Source organism: Tachyglossus aculeatus, chromosome 11, assembly GCF_015852505.1.
Source record: "Tachyglossus aculeatus isolate mTacAcu1 chromosome 11, mTacAcu1.pri, whole genome shotgun sequence".
Taxonomy (NCBI): Eukaryota; Metazoa; Chordata; class Mammalia; order Monotremata; family Tachyglossidae; genus Tachyglossus; species Tachyglossus aculeatus.
Genome location: NC_052076.1, coordinates 23,513,099 through 23,532,643, shown reverse-complemented (window position 1 = coordinate 23,532,643; position 19,545 = coordinate 23,513,099). Strand labels below are relative to the sequence as shown.

At 48.4% G+C, this 19,545-nt stretch overlaps 1 protein-coding gene across 1 annotated transcript in view; it reads left to right on the top strand.

Annotated features, from left to right (window-relative positions):
• CCDC47 (coiled-coil domain containing 47) overlaps window positions 1–19,545 on the top strand; it is a 64,891-nt gene that overhangs the window by 34,050 nt on the left and 11,296 nt on the right. Inside the window, exons 8-12 of the mRNA XM_038754743.1 lie at window positions 322–432; window positions 5,563–5,648; window positions 10,030–10,088; window positions 10,227–10,336; window positions 17,032–17,199. Of these exons, the coding sequence (XP_038610671.1) occupies window positions 322–432; window positions 5,563–5,648; window positions 10,030–10,088; window positions 10,227–10,336; window positions 17,032–17,199 (534 nt within the window). The remainder of the gene's footprint in view (window positions 1–321; window positions 433–5,562; window positions 5,649–10,029; window positions 10,089–10,226; window positions 10,337–17,031; window positions 17,200–19,545) is intronic.

The following is a 19,545-nucleotide window of genomic DNA, read 5'->3' as shown; positions in this document are numbered from 1 at the left end:
GCCGCTTCCCCTAAGTAGGTGGAGCATTTCCCAAGTGGGGAACACGCCATCCAAAGAAGCGGTCATTCCTTCCGCCCTGAAAGGAGAGACAGCCATCAAAATCATCATCATCATCATCAATCGTATTTATTGAGCGCTTACTATGTGCAGAGCAGTGTACTAAGCGCTTGGGAAGTCCAGATCGGCAACAACTTTCGGGAAACCGAAGCGCCCCGGGGGCTCATTTGGGTACAGGAGGGGTGGGGACCGTGCCTAGGGGGTCCCGAGGGCCAGAGTTCCCCCCCAAGTCGGCTCCTTCCCGTCATCCCTCCCTCTCCACAGAGCGAGTTCTGCAGCGACAAACCCAAATCCGGGGCAAAGTACGGGCTTCCCGACTCCTTGGCCATCCTGTCGGAGATGGGCGAAGTCACCGAGGGAATGATGGACACCAAAGTAAGTGGCGCCGGAGGGGAGCCGGGATGAGGGGGGCGGTCCCGGGCACGGTGGGGGGGCCTCAAGGGTCAGCGCCGGGTCCCCTCCTATTCTCCATCTACACCCGCTCCCTCAGAGCGGCTGTCATGGCTGCACCTATTCATTCAGTCAGTCAATCGTATTTATTGAGCGCTTACCGTGTGCAGAGCACTGGACTAAGCGCTTGGGAAGTCCAAGTTGGCACCATATAGAGACGGTCCCTACCCAACAGTGGGCTCACGGTCAACCACCTCCGTGATTCCCGAACGCCCGTCTCCGGCTGTGATCTCTGTCCCTCTCTGCAACGTCGCATTTCCTCCTGCTTCCGAGACACGGCCACTCGAGTGTCCCGCCGTCCCCTCATCGTCATCATCAATCGTATTTATTGAGCGCTTCCTGTGTGCAGAGCACTGGACTAAGTGCTTGGGAAGTCCAAATTGGCAACATATAGAGACAGCCCCTACCCAACAGTGGGCTCACAGTCTAAAAGGGGGAGACAGACAACAAAACCAAACAGACTAACAAAATGAAAAGAATAGATATGTACAAATAAAATAAATAAATAAATAGAGTAATAAATATGTACAAACATATATCCGTATATGCAGGTGCTGTGGGGAAGGGAAGGGGGTAAGATGGGGGGGATGGAGAGGGGGACGAGGGGGAGAGGAAGGAAGGGGCTCAGTCTGGGAAGGCCTTCTGGAGGAGGTGAGCTCTCAGCAGGGCCTTGAAGGGAGGAAGAGAGATCATCGTCATCAATCGTATTTATTGAGCGCTTACTGTGTGCAGAGCACTGGACTAAGCGCTTGGGAAGTACAAGTTGGCAACACATGTTTGTACATATTTATTACTCTATTTTACTTGTCCATATCTATTCTGTTTATTTTATTTTGTTAGTATGTTTGGTTTTGTTCTCTGTCTCCCCCTTTTAGACTGTGAGCCCACTGTTGGGCAGGGACTGTCTCTAGATGTTGCCAATTTGTACTTCCCAAGCGCTTAGTACAGTGCTCTGCACACAGTAAGTGCTCAATAAATACGATTGATGATGATGAGACAGTCCCTACCCAGCAATGGGCTCACAGTCTAAAAGGGGGAGACAGAGAACAAAACCAAACATACTAACAAAATAAAATAAATAGAATTGATATGGACAAGTAAAATAAATAAATAGAGTAATAAATATGGACAAACATATATACATATATACAGGTGCTGTGGGGAAACGCGTCCAAAACAGAGCCTCTTACCTTCCCACCTAAACCCTTCCTGTCTCGCAAGCCCTTAACCTTGGCATTATCCTCGAGAAGCAGCGTGGCTCGGTGGAAAGAGCCCAGGCTTTGGAGTCAGAGGCCATGGGTTCGAATCCTGGCTCCGCCGCTTGTCAGCTGGGTGACTTTGGGCAAGTCACTTCACTTCTCTGAGCCTCAGTTACCTCATCTGTTAAATGGGGACTAAGACTGGGAGCCCCACGGGGGACAACTTGATCACCTTGTATACCCCCCCAGCGCTTAGAACAGCGCTCTGCACATAGTAAGCGCTTAACAAATGCCATTATTATTATTATTATTATTTTTCAAATCCCAGCTCCTCCTTTTGTCAGCTGGGTGACTTGGGGCAAGTCACTTCACTTCTCCGGGCCTCAGTTCCCTCATCTGGAACATCACATCTTTTAGACTGTGAGCCCACTGTTGGGTAGGGACTGTCTCTAGATGTTGCCAGTTTGTACTTCCCAAGCGCTTAGTACAGTGCTCTGCACATAGTAAGCGCTCAATAAATACGGTTGATGATGATGATCTGGAAAATGGGGATGAAGACTGGGAGCCCCACGGGGGACAACCCGATCACCTTGTAACCTCCCCGGCGCTTGGAACTAGTGCTTTGCACATAGTAAGCGCTTTGAGCCCACTGTTGGGTAGGGACTGTCTCTATATGTTGCCAATTTGTACTTCCCAAGCGCTTAGTACAGTGCTCTGCACATAGTAAGCGCTCAATAAATACGATTGATGATGATGATGATGATGATGATGATAAATGCCATTATTATTATTATTATTCAAAACACGTATTCAATCCATCACTAAATCCTGTCGGTTACACCTTCACCGCATGGTTAAAATCCTCCCCTTCCTCTCCGTCCAAACTGCCACCACGGTAATCCAGACGTTTCTCCTCTCCCGCCTCGATTATCATCATCAATCGTATTTATTGAGCGCTTACTATGTGCAGAGCACTGTACTAAGCGCTCGATTACTGTTTCAACCGGACGTTTCTCCTCTCCCGCCTTGATTACTGTTTCAACCCCCTCGGTGACCTCCCCTCCTTCCGTCTTTCCCCACCCCAGTCCATATTTCACTCCGCTGCCCGGATCCTTTTTCTACAAAAACGCTCAGTCCGTGTTTCCCTTCTCCTCACGAATCTCCAGTGGTCCACTTTCCCATCAAACCCAAACTCCTTACTATTGGCAGGGAAGCAGCGCGGCTCAGCGGAAAGAGCCCGGGCTTTGGAGTCGGAGGTCGTGGGTTCGAATCCCGACCCCGCCACCTGTCTGCTGGGTGACCTTGGGCAAGGCACTTCACTTCTCTGAGCCTCAGTGACCTCATCTGGAAAATGGGGATTAAGACCGTGAGCCCCACGGGGGACAACCTGATCACCTTGTATCATCAATCGTATTTATTGAGCGCTTACTGTGTGCAGAGCTTAGAACAGTGCTTGGCACATAGTACGCGCTTAACAAATGCCATCATTATTATTATTATTATTATTATTATTTAAAGCAGTCAGTCATCATCAATCGTATTTATTGAGTGCTTACTATGTGCAAAGCACTGTACTAAGCGCTTGGGAAGTACAAATTGGCAACACATAGAGACAGTCCCTACCCAACAGTGGGCTCACAGTCTGAAAGGGCTCACAGTCACAATCAATCCTCTTGCTCCTCCTACTCCAACCCAGCGTGCACACTTTGCTCCTCTAATAATAGTAAAATAATAATAATAATTTGCTCCTCTAATAATAATGATGGCATTTATTAAGCGCTTACTATGCGCAAAGCACCGTTCTCAATCTCATCTCATCTTACCACCTACCTCTCGCCCCCATCCTGCCTCTGGCTTGGAACGCCCTTCCTCCTCATATCGTAAGCGCTTAGTACAGTGCTCGGCACACAGTAAGCGCTCAATAAATACGATTGAATGAATGAATGAATATCAGACAGTGACTCTCCCCCACTTCAAAGCCTTATTGAAAGCTCATCTCCTCCAGGAGGCCTTCCCTGACTAAGCCTTCCGTTCCTCCTCTCCCACCTCCTGTTGTGTCACCCCGACTTGCTCCCTTTATTCAGCCCCACAGCACCTATTTACGTATCTCTAATTTATTTACCTTAATATCATCATCATCATCAATCGTATTTATTGAGCGCTTACTATGTGCAGAGCACTGTACTAAGCGCTTGGGAAGTCCAAATTGGCAACATCTAGAGACAGTCCCTACCCAACAGCGGGCTCACAGTCTAAAAGGGGGAGACAGAGAACAAAACCAAACTTACTAACAAAATAAAATAAATAGAATAGTTATCTGTCTCCCTCGAGACTGTAAGCTCGTTATGGGCAGGGAATTCATTCATTCATTGTCGTATTTATTGAGCGCTTACTGTGTGCAGAGCACTGGACTAAGTGCTTGGGAAGACCAAGTTGGCAACATATAGAGACGGTCCCTACCCAACAGTTGGCTCACAGTCTAGGAGGGGGAGACAGAGAATAAAACAAAACATATTAACAAGATAAAATAAATAGAATAAATCTGTACAAATTAAATAAATAGAGTAATAAATACGTACAAACATATATACATATATACAGGTGCTGTGGGGAGGGGAATGTGTTTACTGGTGTATCATCCTCTCCCAAGTGCTTACTGCAGTGCGCTGCACACAGTAAGTGCTCAATAAATACTACTTACAGACCATCTATATAGGGACTGTCTCTATATGTTGCCAACTTGTACTTCCCAAGCGCTTAGTACAGTGCTCTGCACACAGTAAGCGCTCAATAAATACGATTGAATGAATGAAAGTCCTACTAATACAGAGAAGCAGCGTGGCTCAGTGGAAAGAGCCCAGGCTTGGGAGTCATAGAGTTCATGGGTTCGAATCCCGGCTCCGCCAGTTGTCAGCTGGGTGACTTTGGGCGAGTCGCTTCACTTCTCTGGGCCTCAGTTCCCTCATCTGTAAAATGGGGATGAAGACTGTGAACCCCACGTGGGACAACCTGATTGCCTTATATCCTCTCCAGCGCTTAGAAAAGTGCTTTTCACATAGTAAGCGCTTAATAAATGCCATTATCATTATTATTATCATTATTATTATTACTGACTGGCTTCGCTTCACAAATGCCATCATTATTATTATTATTATTATCATCAATTGTATTTATTGAGCGCTTACTATGTGCAGAGCACTGTACTAAGCGCTTGGGAAGTACAAATTGGCAACATATAGAGACGGTCCCTACCCAACAGTGGGCTCACAGTCTAAAATTATTACTGACTGGCTTGAAAAATACCATTTTTAAAAAAAGCAAATGTCCCATTCCTGGCCCGCAGGGATCTCACGGGCTCGTGGGGGAGGCGGGCCGGAATCATCTTTCCCGGTCGGGTACCGACGGATGGAAGGGATTGACGGATGGATGGAAGCAGCGTGGCTCAGTGGAAAGAGCCCGGGCTTTGGAGTCGGGGGTCATGGGTTCAAATTCCGGCTCCGCCAATTGTCAGCTGGGTGACTTCGGGCAAGTCACTTCACTTCTCTGGGCCTCAGTTACCTCATCTGTCAAATGGGGATTAAGACTGGGAGCCCCCTGTGGGATAACCTGATCACCTTGTATCACCCCAGCGCTTAGAACAGTGCTTTGCACATCGTAAGCGCTTAATAAAAAATGCCATTATTATTATTATTATTATTGTAATTGTATGGATTCTGTTCCAGTTCCTGTTGCCGTTTTCTTTCGCGGGGGGCCCTTTTGGGGCCTCCTTAGCTATTTGATTTTGGAGATCTGGGAAAGCGGGAGGAGGCGGGGAAGGTGAGCGAAGCCGGCTCTGAGCAGGGATTCTCTCTCCCAGATGGTGCACTTCCTCACGCACTACGCCGACAAGATCGAGTCCATCCACTTCTCGGACCAGTTCTCCGGTCCGAAGCTCCTGCAGGAGTAAGTACGAGGGAGGGGGGGGCCCCAGGAAGACGCTAAGCCGGGCGGGAGCTCGGAGCCGGCCCCGCTTCCCGGTCGCCTTCCCGCCCGCCTTCCCCGGCGCTTGGAAGCCAACGCGCCCCGCTTTATGGGCCGCCCCGCCGGGAGGAGAAGCCGTGCGGCCTCGTGTTACCGATTTGTACTTCCCAAGCGCTTAGTACAGTGCTCTGCACATAGTAAGCGCTCAATAAATACGATGGATGATGATGATGATAGTGGTTGAAGCCCGGCCCTGGCTCCTGGTCCCGGCTCCGCCGCTCGCCTGCTGCCGGGCGACCTTGGGCGAGTCACCTCACATCTCTGGGCCTCAGTTCCCTCCGTCTGGAAAATGGGGATGAAGGCGGTGAGGCCCGTGAGGGACGTGGAATGTGTCCCACCTGCTTAGCCTGTAACTACCCCGGCGCTTAGAACAGTGCCTGGCACGTAGTAAGTGCTTAACAGACGCCGTAAAAAAAAAAAAAAAAATCCTCCGGGCTGGGTCCCGGCTGAAAAACAGAGCAGGGGAGACGGTGGGGTGGATATTTACTATTCTATTTATTTTGTTAACGGTGTGCATCTAGCTTTATTTCTATTTATCCTGACGACTTGACACCTGTCCACATGTTTTGTTGTCTGTCTCCCCCTTCTAGACTGTGAGCCCGTCGTCGGGTAGGGACCGGCTCTAGATGTTGCCGACGTGTACTTCCCAAGCGCTTGCTCTGCACACAGTAAGCGCTCAATAAATGTGATTGAATGAATGAATGAAGGGGTGGGGGGGAGTCACCCTTTTGTGGATCAGGCCCTGACTAACAGCTTTGAAACAGGACAGAAGCATCCCCCTCAAACCCAGCAGGGTCCCCTGTTTTGAGTGGGAATCGATGAACTAAGTTGCCCGACGGGCCAGATGGCGTATTTTATTCTAGAGCTCTGGTTGGTCTCCATAATAATTAATAGTGATGATGATGGTATTCGGGGCTGGCAGAGTAGTGAGGAAGAGAGACTCTAAAATACTTTTCCTGAGAGGAGGAAGCGGGGAGGGGGATAATAATAATAATAATAACAAATGATGGCATTTATTAAGCGCTTACTATGTGCAAAGCACTGTTCTAAGCGCTGGGGAGGTTACAAGGTGAACAGGTTGTCCCCTGTGGGGCTCACAGTCTTCATCCTCATTTTACAGATGAGGGAACTGAGGCCCAGAGAAGTGAAGCGACTTGCCCAAAGTCACCCAGCCGACAGTCGGCAGAGCCGGGATTTGGGGAAGCAGCATGGCTCAGTGGAAAGGGCCCGGGCTTTGGAGTCAGAGTTCGTGGGTTCGAATCCCGGCTCCGCCAATTGTCGGCTGGGTGACATTGGGCAAGTCGCTTCATCATCATCATCATCATCATCATCAATCGTATTTATTGAGCGCTTACTGTGTGCAGAGCACTGTAGTAAGCGCTTGGGAAGTCCGAGTTGGCAACATATAGAGACAGTCCCTACCCAACAGTGGGCTCACAGTCTAAAAGGGGGAGACGGAGAACAAAACCAAACATACTAACAAAATAAAATAAATAGAATAGATATGTACAAGTAAAATAAATAAATAAATAGAGTAATAAATCTGTACAAACATATATCCAGGTGCTGTGGGGAAGGGAAGGAGGTAAGATGGGGGGGATGGAGAGGGGGACGAGGGGGAGAGGAAGGAAGGGGCTCACTTCTCTGTGCCTCAGTTACCTCATCTGGAAAATGGGGATTACGACTGTGAGCCCCCCATGGGACAACTTGGTCACCTTGTAACCTCCCCAGCGCTTAGCACGGTGCTTTGCACATAGTAAGCGCTTACTAAATGCCATTAAAACAAAAACCCATGACCTCTGACTCCAAAGCCCGGGCTCTTTCCACTGAGCCATGCTGCATTTCCGTGAGTGAGAGTTTAAGGAACCGGGGAGGAACAAAAATGCTCCAACTGGTTGCAGATGAGAAGCAGCGAGGCGTAGTGAATAGAACCCGGGCGGAAGTCAGAAGGTCATGGGTTTTAATCACGCTCCGCCACTTGTCTGCTGTGTGGCCTTAGGCAAGTCACTTTACTTCTCTGGGCTTCAGTTCCCTCACCTGTAAAATGGGGATTGAGACTGTGAGCCCCACGTGGGACAAAGGACTGTGTCTAACCCAATTTGCTCGTATCCACGCGCTTAGTATAGTGCCTGGCACGTAGTGAGTGTTTACTAAATACCATAATAATTATTATTGTGCAGTTAAGAGTGTGGCTGGTGTGGAGGACCCGAGTGGGCGATAGGATAAAAGAAGTAGCACGGCCTGATGGATAGAACAGTGCTTTGCACATAGTAAGCGCTTAATAAATGCCATTATTATTATTATTATTATTATGGAGCACAGGCCTGGGCGTTAGAAGGACCTGGGCTCTAAGCAGCGTGGCTCAGTGAAAACAGCCCGGGCTTTGGAGTCAGAGGTCATGGGTTCAAATCCCGGCTCTGCCATTTGTCGGCTGTGTGACTTTGGGCAAGTCACTTCACTTCTCTGGGCCTCAGTTCCCTCATCTGGAAAATGGGGATTAAGACCATGAGCCCCCCGTGGGACATCCTGATCACCTTGTATCCCCCCAGCGCTTCATCATCATCATCAATCATATTTATTGAGCGCTTACTGTGTGCAGAGCTCTGTACTAAGCGCTTGGGAAGTCCAAGTTGGCAACATATAGAGACAGTCCCTACCCAACAGTGGGCTCACAGCGCTTAGAACAGAGCTTTGCACATAGTAAGCGCTTAACAAATACGATCATTATTAGTATTATTATTGTCTGCCGTGTGATCTTGGGCGAGACACCGTGCCTCGGTGTCCTCATCTGTAAATTGGGGCTTAAGACTGGGAGCCCCATTTGGAAACTTGTTTCTACACCCAGCACTTAGTACAGTGCCGGCCACTTAAGAAATACTATTTTTTTTAAAAAAAAAGGCCAGGGCAGGGCGGCGAGAGAACTGAATTGGGAAAGGCCTCCTGGAGGAGATGTAAAGCCGGGAGTGCTTACTTATTGAGTGCTTCTTGCATGCAGAGCACTGTACTAAACGCGTGGGAGAGAACAGTGTAACAGACGCATTCCCTGCGCACAGCAGGCTTCCAGTCTTCCGGTTACTTTACCTGGCGCTGCGCACAGCGCTTAGAACAGTGCTTTGCACATAGTAAGCGCTTAATAAATGCCATCATTATTATTAAGGGGAAAATGAGACGGTCCCGGTGGGCAGAGGGGGCTGTGCTAAACGTTCGGGAGAGTCCCGCCCTGACAGTCCTCTGGACCGTGAGCCCGTTGTCGGGTAGGGACCGTCTCTATGTGTTGCCAACTTGGACTTCCCAAGCGCTCAGTCCAGTGCTCTGCACACAGGAAGCGCTCAATAAATACGATTGATTGATTGATTGATTGAAAACAGCGTGAGCCGGGAAGAGAGCGGAGCAGCAATAACCCGCCTTTTTTTCTCTTTTAGACTGTGAGCCCGCTGTTGGGTAGGGACCGTCCCTATATGTTGCCAACTTGTACTTCCCAAGCGCTTAGTACAGTGCTCTGCACATAGTAAGCACTCAATAAATATGATTGATGATGATGATGGTGATTGAAAAGAGCGTGAGCTGGGAAGAGAACGGAGCAGTGATAACCCGTCTTTTCTTTTAGACTGTGAGCCCGCTGTTGGGTAGGGACCGTCCCTATATGTTGCCAACTTGATCTTCCCAAGCGCTCAGCCCAGTGCTCTGCACACAGTAAGCGCTCAATAAATACGATTGATGATGATGATTGAAAAGAGCGTGAGCTGGGAAGAGAGCGGAGCAGCGATAACCCCGCCTTTTCTCTTTTAGACTGTGAGCCCACTGTTGGGTAAGGACCGTCCCTATGTGTTGCCAACTTGATCTTCCCAAGCGCTCAGCACAGTGCTCTGCACACAGTAAGCGCTCAATAAATACGATTGATGATGATGATTGAAAAGAGCGTGAGCTGGGAAGAGAGCGGAGCAGCGATAACCCACCTTTTCTCTTCTAGGCTGTGAGCCCACTGTTGGGTAGGGACTGTCTCTATATGTTGCCAACTTGATCTTCCCAAGCGCTTAGTACAGTGCTCTGCACATAGTAAGCGCTTAATAAATACGATTGATGATGATGATTGAAAAGAGCGTGAGCTGGGAAGAGAGCGGAGCAGCGATAACCTGCCTTTTCTTCTCTTTTAGACTGTAAGCCCACTGTTGGGTAGGGACTGTCTCTATATGTTGCCAACTTGATCTTCCCAACCGCTTAGTACAGTGCTCTGCACACAGTAAGCGCTCAATAAATACGATCGATTGATTGATCGATTGCTTTTTCTTCTCCCATCCGGCAGGGAAGGGCAGCCCCTAAAGCTGCCGGACACGAAGAGGACGCTGCTGTTTACATTTAACGGTGAGCGGCGGGGAGCCGGGCCCCCGGCCGCCCGGCCGGACACTGGGGGAGACGCCCAGAACTTGACGCGGGTCGAGCCAAGGCGGGGAAGGGGCCGGGGAACGCGCCCCTGACGGGCGGCGGGCTTCCTCTTCCCAGTGCCCGGTTTAGGGAACACGTCCCCGAAGGACATGGAGGCTCTGCAGCCGCTGATGAACATGGTGATCTACTCCATCGACAAGGCCAAGAAGTTCCGGCTTAACAGAGAAGTAAGTGCCGCCGCCGCCGGCTCCGTCGTATTTATTGAGCGCCTACTGTGTGCAGAGCACTGGACTGAGCGCTTGGGAAGTTCGTTCATTCAGTCAGTCGTATTTATTGAGCACTTACTGTGTGCGGAGCACTGGACTAAGCGCCGGGGACCCAGGTTACTTTGAAGCAGGGCTCCGGGAGGACCACTGATGGGCCACCGATCCCCCCCCTTCTCAGTCAGTCAATCAATCAATCGTATTTATTGAGCGCTTACTATGTGCAGAGCACTGGACTAAGCGCCGGGGACCCAGGTTACTCTGAAGCAGGGCTCCCGGAGGACCACTGATTGGCCACCGATCCCCCCCCCTTCTCAATCAATCATATTTATTGAGCGCTTACTATGTGCAGAGCACTGTACTAAGCGCTTGGGAAGTCCAGATTGGCAACATATAGAGACAGCCCCTACCCAACAGCGGGCTCACAGTCTAGAAGGGGGAGACAGAGAACAAAACCAAACATACTAACAAAATAAATAGAATAGATATGGACAAGCAAAATAAATAGAGTAATAAATATGTACAAACTCGACTGTGAGCCCACTGTTGGGTAGGGACCGTCGCTATATGTTGCCAACTTGGACTTCCCAAGCGCTTAGTCCAGTGCTCGGCACACAGTGAGCGCTCAATAAATATGATTGAATGAATGAATCAATCAATCGTATTTATTGAGCGAATGAATGAATGAATGGCCAAGTTCAGTTGGACTTTTTACAAAAATCCGCTGCATTTTCACTTCTGGTCAAGAGAGGAGGTGGGGGGGGACGGGGGCGGTCTCTTAAATTAGGTGGAATGTTTATTGTTGCATTGTGTACTCTCCCAAGCGCTTAGTACAGTGCTTGGTACACAGTAAGGGCTCAATAAATGGCTGGCTGACTCAGAGGACAGATAGCAGGACGGATTTGAAGGGACTTTACAAAAATCTGCAGGAGCGCTAGGGATCCCCTCCCCACCCTTCCTTCCTTCAATCGTACTTATTGAGCACTTACTGTGTGCAGAGCACTGTACTAAGCGCTTGGGAAGTACAAGTTGGCAACATATAGAGACAGTCCTCTTATTCATTCATTCATTCCTTCAATCGTATTTATTGAGCGCTTACTGTGTGCAGAGCACTGGACTAAGCGCTTGGGAAGTACAAGTTGGCAACATATAGAGACGGTCCTCTTATTCATTCATTCATTCCTTCAATCGTATTTATTGAGCGCTTACTGTGTGCAGAGCACTGGACTAAGTGCTTGGGAAGAACAAGTTTGCAACATATAGAGATGATCCTCTTATTCATTCTTTCCTTCAGTCGTATTTATTGAGCGCTTACTGTGTGCAGAGCACTGGACTAAGTTCTTGGGAAGTACGCTAAGGAAACATATACAGTCCTCTTAATCATTCATTCATTCAATCATATTTATTGAGCACTTTCTGTGTGCACAGCACTGTACTAAGCGCTTGGGAAGTACAAGTTGGCAACATATAGAGACAGTCCTCTTATTCATTCATTCAATCAATCAATCATATTTATTGTGCGCTTACTGTGTGCAGAGCACTGGACTAAGCGCTTGGGAAGTACAAGTTGGCAACATATAGAGATGGTCCTCTTATTCATTCTTTCCTTCAGTCGTATTTATTGAGTGCTTACTGTGTGCAGAGCACTGGACTAAGCGCTTGGGAAGCACAAGTTGGCAACATATAGAGATGGTCCTCTTATTCACTCTTTCCTTCAGTCGTATTGAGCGCTTACTGTGTGCAGAGCACTGTACTAAGTGCTTGGGAAGTACACGAAGGAAACATAGAGACAGTCCTCTTAATCATTCATTCATTCAATCGTATTTATTGAGCATTTTCTGTGTGCACAGCACTGTACTAAGCGCTTGGGAAGTACAAGTTGGCAACATATAGAGACAGTCCTCTTATTCATTCGTTCATTCAATCGTATTTATTGTGCGCTTACTGTGTGCAGAGCACTGGACTAAGTTCTTGGGAAGTACAAGAAGGAAACATATAGAGACAGTCCTCTTAATCATTCATTCATCCAATCGTATTTATTGAGCACTTTCTGTGTGCAGAGCACTGGACTAAGCGCTTGGGAAGTACAAGTTGGCAACATATAGAGATGGTCCTCTTATTCATTCTTTCCTTCAGTCGTATTTATTGAGCGCTTACTGTGTGCAGAGCACTGGACTAAGCGCTTGGGAAGCACAAGTTGGCAACCTATAGAGATGGTCCTCTTATTCATTCTTTTCTTCAGTTGTATTTATTGAGCGCTTACTGTGTGCAGAGCACTGGACTAAGTGCTTGGGAAGTACACGAAGGAAACATATACAGTCCTCTTAATCATTCATTCATTCAATCATCTTTATTGAGCACTTTCTGTGTGCACAGCACTGGACTAAGCGCTTGGGAAGTACAAGTTGGCAACATATAGAGACAGTCCTCTTATTCATTCATTCAATCAATCAATCGTATTTATTGTGCGCTTACTGTGTGCAGAGCACTGGACTAAGCGCTTGGGAAGTACAAGTTGGCAACATATAGAGATGGTCCTCTTATTCATTCTTTCCTTCAGCCGTATTTATTGAGCGCTTACTGTGTGCAGAGCACTGGACTAAGCGCTTGGGAAGCACAAGTTGGCAACATATAGAGACGGTCCTCTTATTCATTCATTCATTCCTTCAATCGTATTTATTGAGCGCTTACTGTGTGCAGAGCACTGGACTAAGTGCTTGGGAAGAACAAGTTGGCAACATATAGAGATGGTCCTCTTATTCATTCTTTCCTTCAGTCGTATTTATTGAGCGCTTACTGTGTGCAGAGCACTGGACTAAGCGCTTGGGAAGTACACTAAGGAAACATATACAGTCCTCTTAATCATTCATTCATTCAATCATATTTATTGAGCACTTTCTGTGTGCACAGCACTGTACTAAGCGCTTGGGAAGTACAAGTTGGCAACATATGGAGACAGTCCTCTTATTCATTCATTCATTCAATTGTATTTGTGCGCTTACTGTGTGCAGAGCACTGGACTAAGCGCTTGGGAAGTACAAGTTGGCAACATATAGAGACAGTCCTCTTATTCATTCATTTATTCAATCGTATTTATTGAGCGCTTATTGTGTGCAGAGCACTGTACCAATGCTGCACCACCCCTCCCACCTTACCTCCTTCCCCTCCCCACAGCACCTATATATATGTATATACGTTTGTACGGATTTATTACTCTATTTATCATCGTCAATCGTATTTATTGAGCACTTACTATGTGCAGAGCACTGGACTAAGCGCTTGGGAAGTACAAATTGGCAACATATAGAGACAAAACCTCTATCTTATTTGTACATATTTATTCTATTTATTTTATTTCGTTAATAGTCCAAGTCGGCAGCACGTAGAGACGGTCCCTGCCCGACAACAGGCTCACGGTCCAGAGGAGTGTCAGGGCGGGACTCTCCCGAACGTTTAGCACAGCACCCTCTGCCCACCGGCAGCGCTCGATAAATCAGTCCGTCGGTGGTATCTGTCGAGCAGCGGCGTGGCGTAGGGCCTTGTGGCCAACTTGTACTTCCCAAGCGCTTAGTACAGTGCTCTGCACACAGTAGGCGCTCAATAAATACAATTGATTGATTGATTGTGGTCAGAAGGTCATGGGTTCTAATCCCGCTCTGACATTTATCTGCTCTGTGACCTTGGGTAAGTCACATCACTTCTCTGGGCCTCAGTGACCTCATCTGGAAAATGGGGATTGAGACTGTGAGCCCACATGGGACAGGGACTGTGTCCAATCCGATTTGCTTGTAATAATAATGAAATAATGGCGTTTGTTAAGCCTTACTGTGTGCCAAGCACTGTTCTAAGGGCTGGGGGAGATACAAGGTCATCCAGTTGTCCCAGGTGGGGCTCACGTTCTTCATCCCCATCCTTCATCCTTCATTCAAGCACTTAGTACAGTGCTCTGCACATAGTAAGCGCTCAATAAATACTAAAAAAATAAATAAAAATAAAATCCCCATTTTCCAGATGAGGTCAATGAGGCCCAGAGGAGTGAAGTGACTTACCCCCAGTCACACAGCTGACAAGTGACGGAGCCGGGATTAGAACCCACGACCTCTGACTCCAAAGCCCGGGTTCTTGCCATTGAGCCACGCTGCTTCTCGCTGCTTGTATTCATTCATTCAGTCGTATTTATTGAGCGCCTACCGTGTGCAGAGCACTGGACTAAGCGCTTGGGAAGTCCAAGTTGGCAAAATATAGAGATGGTCCCTACCCGACAGCGGGCTCACAGTCTAGAAGGGGGAGACAGACAACAAAACATATGAACAAAATAAAATAAATAGAATAGATATGTACAAGTAAAATAAACAAATAGAGTAATAAATCTGTACAAATATATATACATATATACAGGTGCTGTGGGGAGGGGAAGGAGGTAAGGCGGGGGGATGGGGAGAGGAAGGAGGGGGCCCTGGTGCTTAATAATAGTAATAATAATAATGATGGTATTTGTTCATTCATTCATTCAATCATTCATTCAATCATATTTATTGAGCGCTTACTGTGTGCAGAGCACTGGACTAAGAGCTTGGGAAGTACAAGTTGGCAACATATAGAGACGGTCCCTACCCAACAGTGGGCTCACAGTCTAGAAGCGCTTATTATGTGCAAAGCACTGTTCTAAGCGCTGGGGAGGTTACAAGGTGATCAGGTTGTCCCACGTGGGGCTCCCAGTCTTCATCCCCATTTTCCAGATGAGGGAACTGAGGCCCAGAGAAGCGAAGTGACTTGCCCAAAGTCACACGGCTGACAGTTGGCGGAGCCGGGATTTGAACCCATGACTTCTGACTCCAAAGCCCGCGCTCTGTCCATTAAGCCACGCTGCTTCTCCACACTGCTTAATACAGTGTCTGGCCCATAGTAAGGCTTAACAAATGCCATTATTTTATCATTATTACAAGCAAATGGGATTGGACACCGTCCCTGTCCCACGAGAAGCAGCGTGGCTCAGTGGCAAGAGCCCGGGCTTTGGAGTCAGAGATCACGGGTTCAAATCCCGGCTCTGCCAGCTGTCAGCTGTGTGACTTTGGGCCAGTCACTTCACTTCTCTATGCCTCAGTGACCTCATCTGTCAAATGGGGATGAAGACTGTGAGCCCCCCCGTGGGACAACCTGATCACCTGGTAACCTCCCCAGCGCTTAGAACAGTGCTTTGCACATAGTAAGCGCTTAATAAATGCCATAATAATAATAATAATAACTTCACTTCTCTATGCCTCAGTTACCTCATCTGTAAAATGGGAATGAAGACTGTGAGCCCCCCCGTGGGACAACCTGATCACCTGGTAACCTCCCCAGCGCTTAGAACAGTGCTTTGCACATAGTAAGCGCTTAATAAATGCCATAATAATAATAATAACTTCACTTCTCTATGCCTCAGTTACCTCATCTGTAAACTGGGGATGAAGACTGTGAGCGCCCCCTGTGGGACAACCTGATCACCTGGTAACCTCCCCAGCGCTTAGAGCAGTGCTTTGCACATAGTAAGCACTTAATAAATGCCATCATTATTATTATTATTATGTTGGCTCACAGTCTCAGTCCCCATTTTGGGGATTAACAGACACTATTAATTCCCCTTTTAGACTGTGAGCCCACTGTGGGGTAGGGACTATATATGTTGCCAACTTGGACTTCCCAAGCGCTTCGTCCAGCGCTCTGCACGCAGTAAGCGCTCAATAAATACGATCGATTGATTGATTGATGAGCCCACTGTGGGGTAGGGACCGTCTCTAGATGTTGCCAACTTGGACTTCCCAAGCGCTTCGTCCAGTGCTCTGCACGCAGTAAGCGCTCAATAAATACGATCGATTGATTGATTGATGAGCCCACTGTGGGGTAGGGACCGTCTCTAGATGTTGCCAACTTGGACTTCCCAAGCGCTTCGTCCAGTGCTCTGCACGCAGTAAGCGCTCAATAAATACGATTGATTGATTGATGAGCCCACTGCGGGGTAGGGACCGTCTCTAGATGTTGCCAACTTGGACTTCCCAAGCGCTTCGTACAGCGCTCTGCACGCAGTAAGCGCTCAATAAATACGATTGATTGATTGATGAGCCCACTGCGGGGTAGGGACCGTCTCTAGATGTTGCCAACTTGGACTTCCCAAGCGCTTCGTACAGCGCTCTGCACGCAGTAAGCGCTCAATAAATACGATTGATTGATTGATGAGCCCACTGTGGGGTAGGGACCGTCTCTAGATGTTGCCAACTTGGACTTCCCAAGCGCTTCGTACAGTGCTCTGCACGCAGTAAGCGCTCAATAAATACGATTGATTGATTGATTGATGAGCCCACTGTGGGGTAGGGACCGTCTCTAGATGTTGCCAACTTGGACTTCCCAAGCGCTTCGTCCAGTGCTGTGCACGCAGTAAGCGCTCAATAAATACGATTGATTGATTATAATTAACAGGGTGTAACAGACACTATAATTCTCATTATGACCGTGTGCAGAGCACCGTCCTAAGCGCTTGTGAGAGCACGATAACACAATAGACGGACACGTTCCCTGCCCCGCAACGAGCCGACGGGCTCCGGGCCCCCGGGACGGAGGGAGCGGCGGCGGCCGGCGCGGTTTTCCCGCGGCTTGAGGTGTCCCGTTTTCCCGCGGGGCAGGGCAAGCAGAAGGCCGACAAGAACCGGGCCCGGGTGGAGGAGAATTTCCTGAAGCTGACTCACGTGCAGAGGCAGGAGGCCGCCCAATCCCGCCGGGAGGAGAAGAAGCGGGCCGAGAAGGAGCGGATCATGAACGAGGAAGATCCCGAGAAGCAGCGCAGGCTGGAGGTACGAGGACCGCGGCCGGCGGGGTCCCGGGGGGACGGCGAGGCTCCAAGTGTGTATACCTGTATAATAATAATAATAATAATAATAATGGCATTTGTTAAGCGCTTACTATGTGCAAAGCACTGTTCGAAGCGCTGGGGGGATACAAGGTGATCAAGTTGTCCCATGTGGGGCTCACAGCCTTCATCCCCATTTTACAGACGAGGTAACTGAGGCGCAGAGAAGTGAAGTGACCTGCCCGAGGTCACACAGCAGACATGTGGTGGAGCCAGGATTCGAACCCCATGACCCCCGACTCCAAAGCCCGGGCTCTTTCCACTGAGCCACGCTGCTAATAATAGCAAGAATGGCATTTGTTAAGCGCTGACTATGTGCAATCAATCAATCGATCGTATTTATCGAGCGCTTTCTGTGTGCAGAGCACTGGACTAAGCGCTCGGGAAGTACAAGTTGGCAACACATAGAGACAGTCAATCAATCGATCGTATTTATTGAGCGCTTACTGCGTGCAGAGCACTGGACTGAGCGCTTGGGAAGTCCAGGTTGGCCACATCTAGAGACGGTCCCTACCCAGCAGCGGGCTCCCAGTCGAGAAGGGGGAGACGGAGAACAAAACCAAACGGATTAACAAAATAAAATCAGTAGAATAGATAGGTACAAGTAAAATAAATAGAGTAATAAATCCGTACAAACATCTATACGTATATACAGGTGCTGAGGGCAAAGCATTGTTCTAAGCGCCGGGGAGGTTACAAGGTGATCAGGTGGTCCCACGGGGGGCTCACAGTCTTCATCCCCATTTTACAGATGAGGGAACTGAGGCCCAGAGAAGCGAAGGGACTTGCCCAGAGTCACACAGCTGACAGTTGGCGGAGCTGGGATATGAACCCATGACCCCCGACTCCAAAGCCCGGGCTCTTTCCACTGAGCCGCGCTGCTTCTCTGCTGCTCACGCTGCTGCTGTATAATAATAATAATGGCATTTATTAAGCGCTTACTATGTGCCAAGCACTGTTCTAAGCGCTGGGGAGGCTACAAGGTGATCAGGTTGTCCCACGGGGGGGCTCACAGTCTTAATCCCCATTTTACAGGTGAGGGAACTGAGGCACAGAGTAGTGAAGTGACTTGCCCAAAGTCACACAGCTGACAAGTGGTGGAGCCGGGATTCGAACCCATGACCTCTGACTCCAAAGCCCGTGCTCTTTACACTGAGCCACGCTGCTTCTCATATATGCTGCTGCTGTATATATGTATACCTGGATATATGTATATATGTTTGTACATATTTATTACTCTATTTACTTATTTTACTTGTACACATCTATTCTATTTATTTTATTCTGTTAGTATGTTTGGTTTTGTTCTCTGTGTCCCCCTTCTAGACTGTGAGCCCACTGTTGGGTAGGGACTGTCTCTAGATGTTGCCAGCTTGGACTTCCCAAGCGCTTAGTCCAGTGCTCTGCACACAGTAAGCGCTCAATAAATACGATTGACTGATTGATTGAAGTGGCCACCGGCCAGCCCGCCCGGGCGTCCTCAGGCAGTCGGATCCGGAGGCCACGACACCGCCAATCAATCAATCAGTCAATCAGTCGTATTTATTGAGCGCTTACTGTGTGCAGAGCACTGTACTAAGCGCTTGGGAAGTACAAGTTGGCAACATATAGAGACGGTCCCTACCCAACAGTGGGCTCACAGTCTAAAAGGGGACTGGCTGGCTCTCTTCCTCCCTTCAAAGCCCTCCTGAGAGCTCACCTCCTCCGGGAGGCCCTCCCACACTCAGCCCCCTTTTTCCTCTCCTCCTCCTCCTCCTCCTCAACCCCACCTCCTTCCCCTCCCCACAGCACCTGTATATATCTGTACAGATTTATTCCTCTATTTTACTTGTACATATTTACTATTCTATTTATTTTGTTACGGATGTGCATTTAGCTTTACTTCTGTTTATTCTGACGACTTGACACCTGTCCGCACGTTTTGTTTTATCTGTCTGTCTCCCCCTTCTAGACTGTGAGCCCGTTGTTGGGTAGGGACCGTCTCTATATGCCGCCCAAGTGCTTAGTACAGTGCTCTGCACACAGTAAGCACTCAGTAATAATCAATCGTATTTATTGAGCGCTTACTGTGTGCAGAGCACTGGACTAAGCGCTTGGGAAGTCCAAGTTGGCAACATATAGAGACAGTCCCTACCCAACAGTGGGCTCACAGTCTAGAAGGGGGAGACAGAGAACAAAACCAAACATACTAACAAAATAAAATAAATAGAATAGATAGGTACAAGTAATAATAATAATGATGGCATTTATTAAGCGCTTACTAAGAGCCTGGGCTCTTTTCCACTGAGCC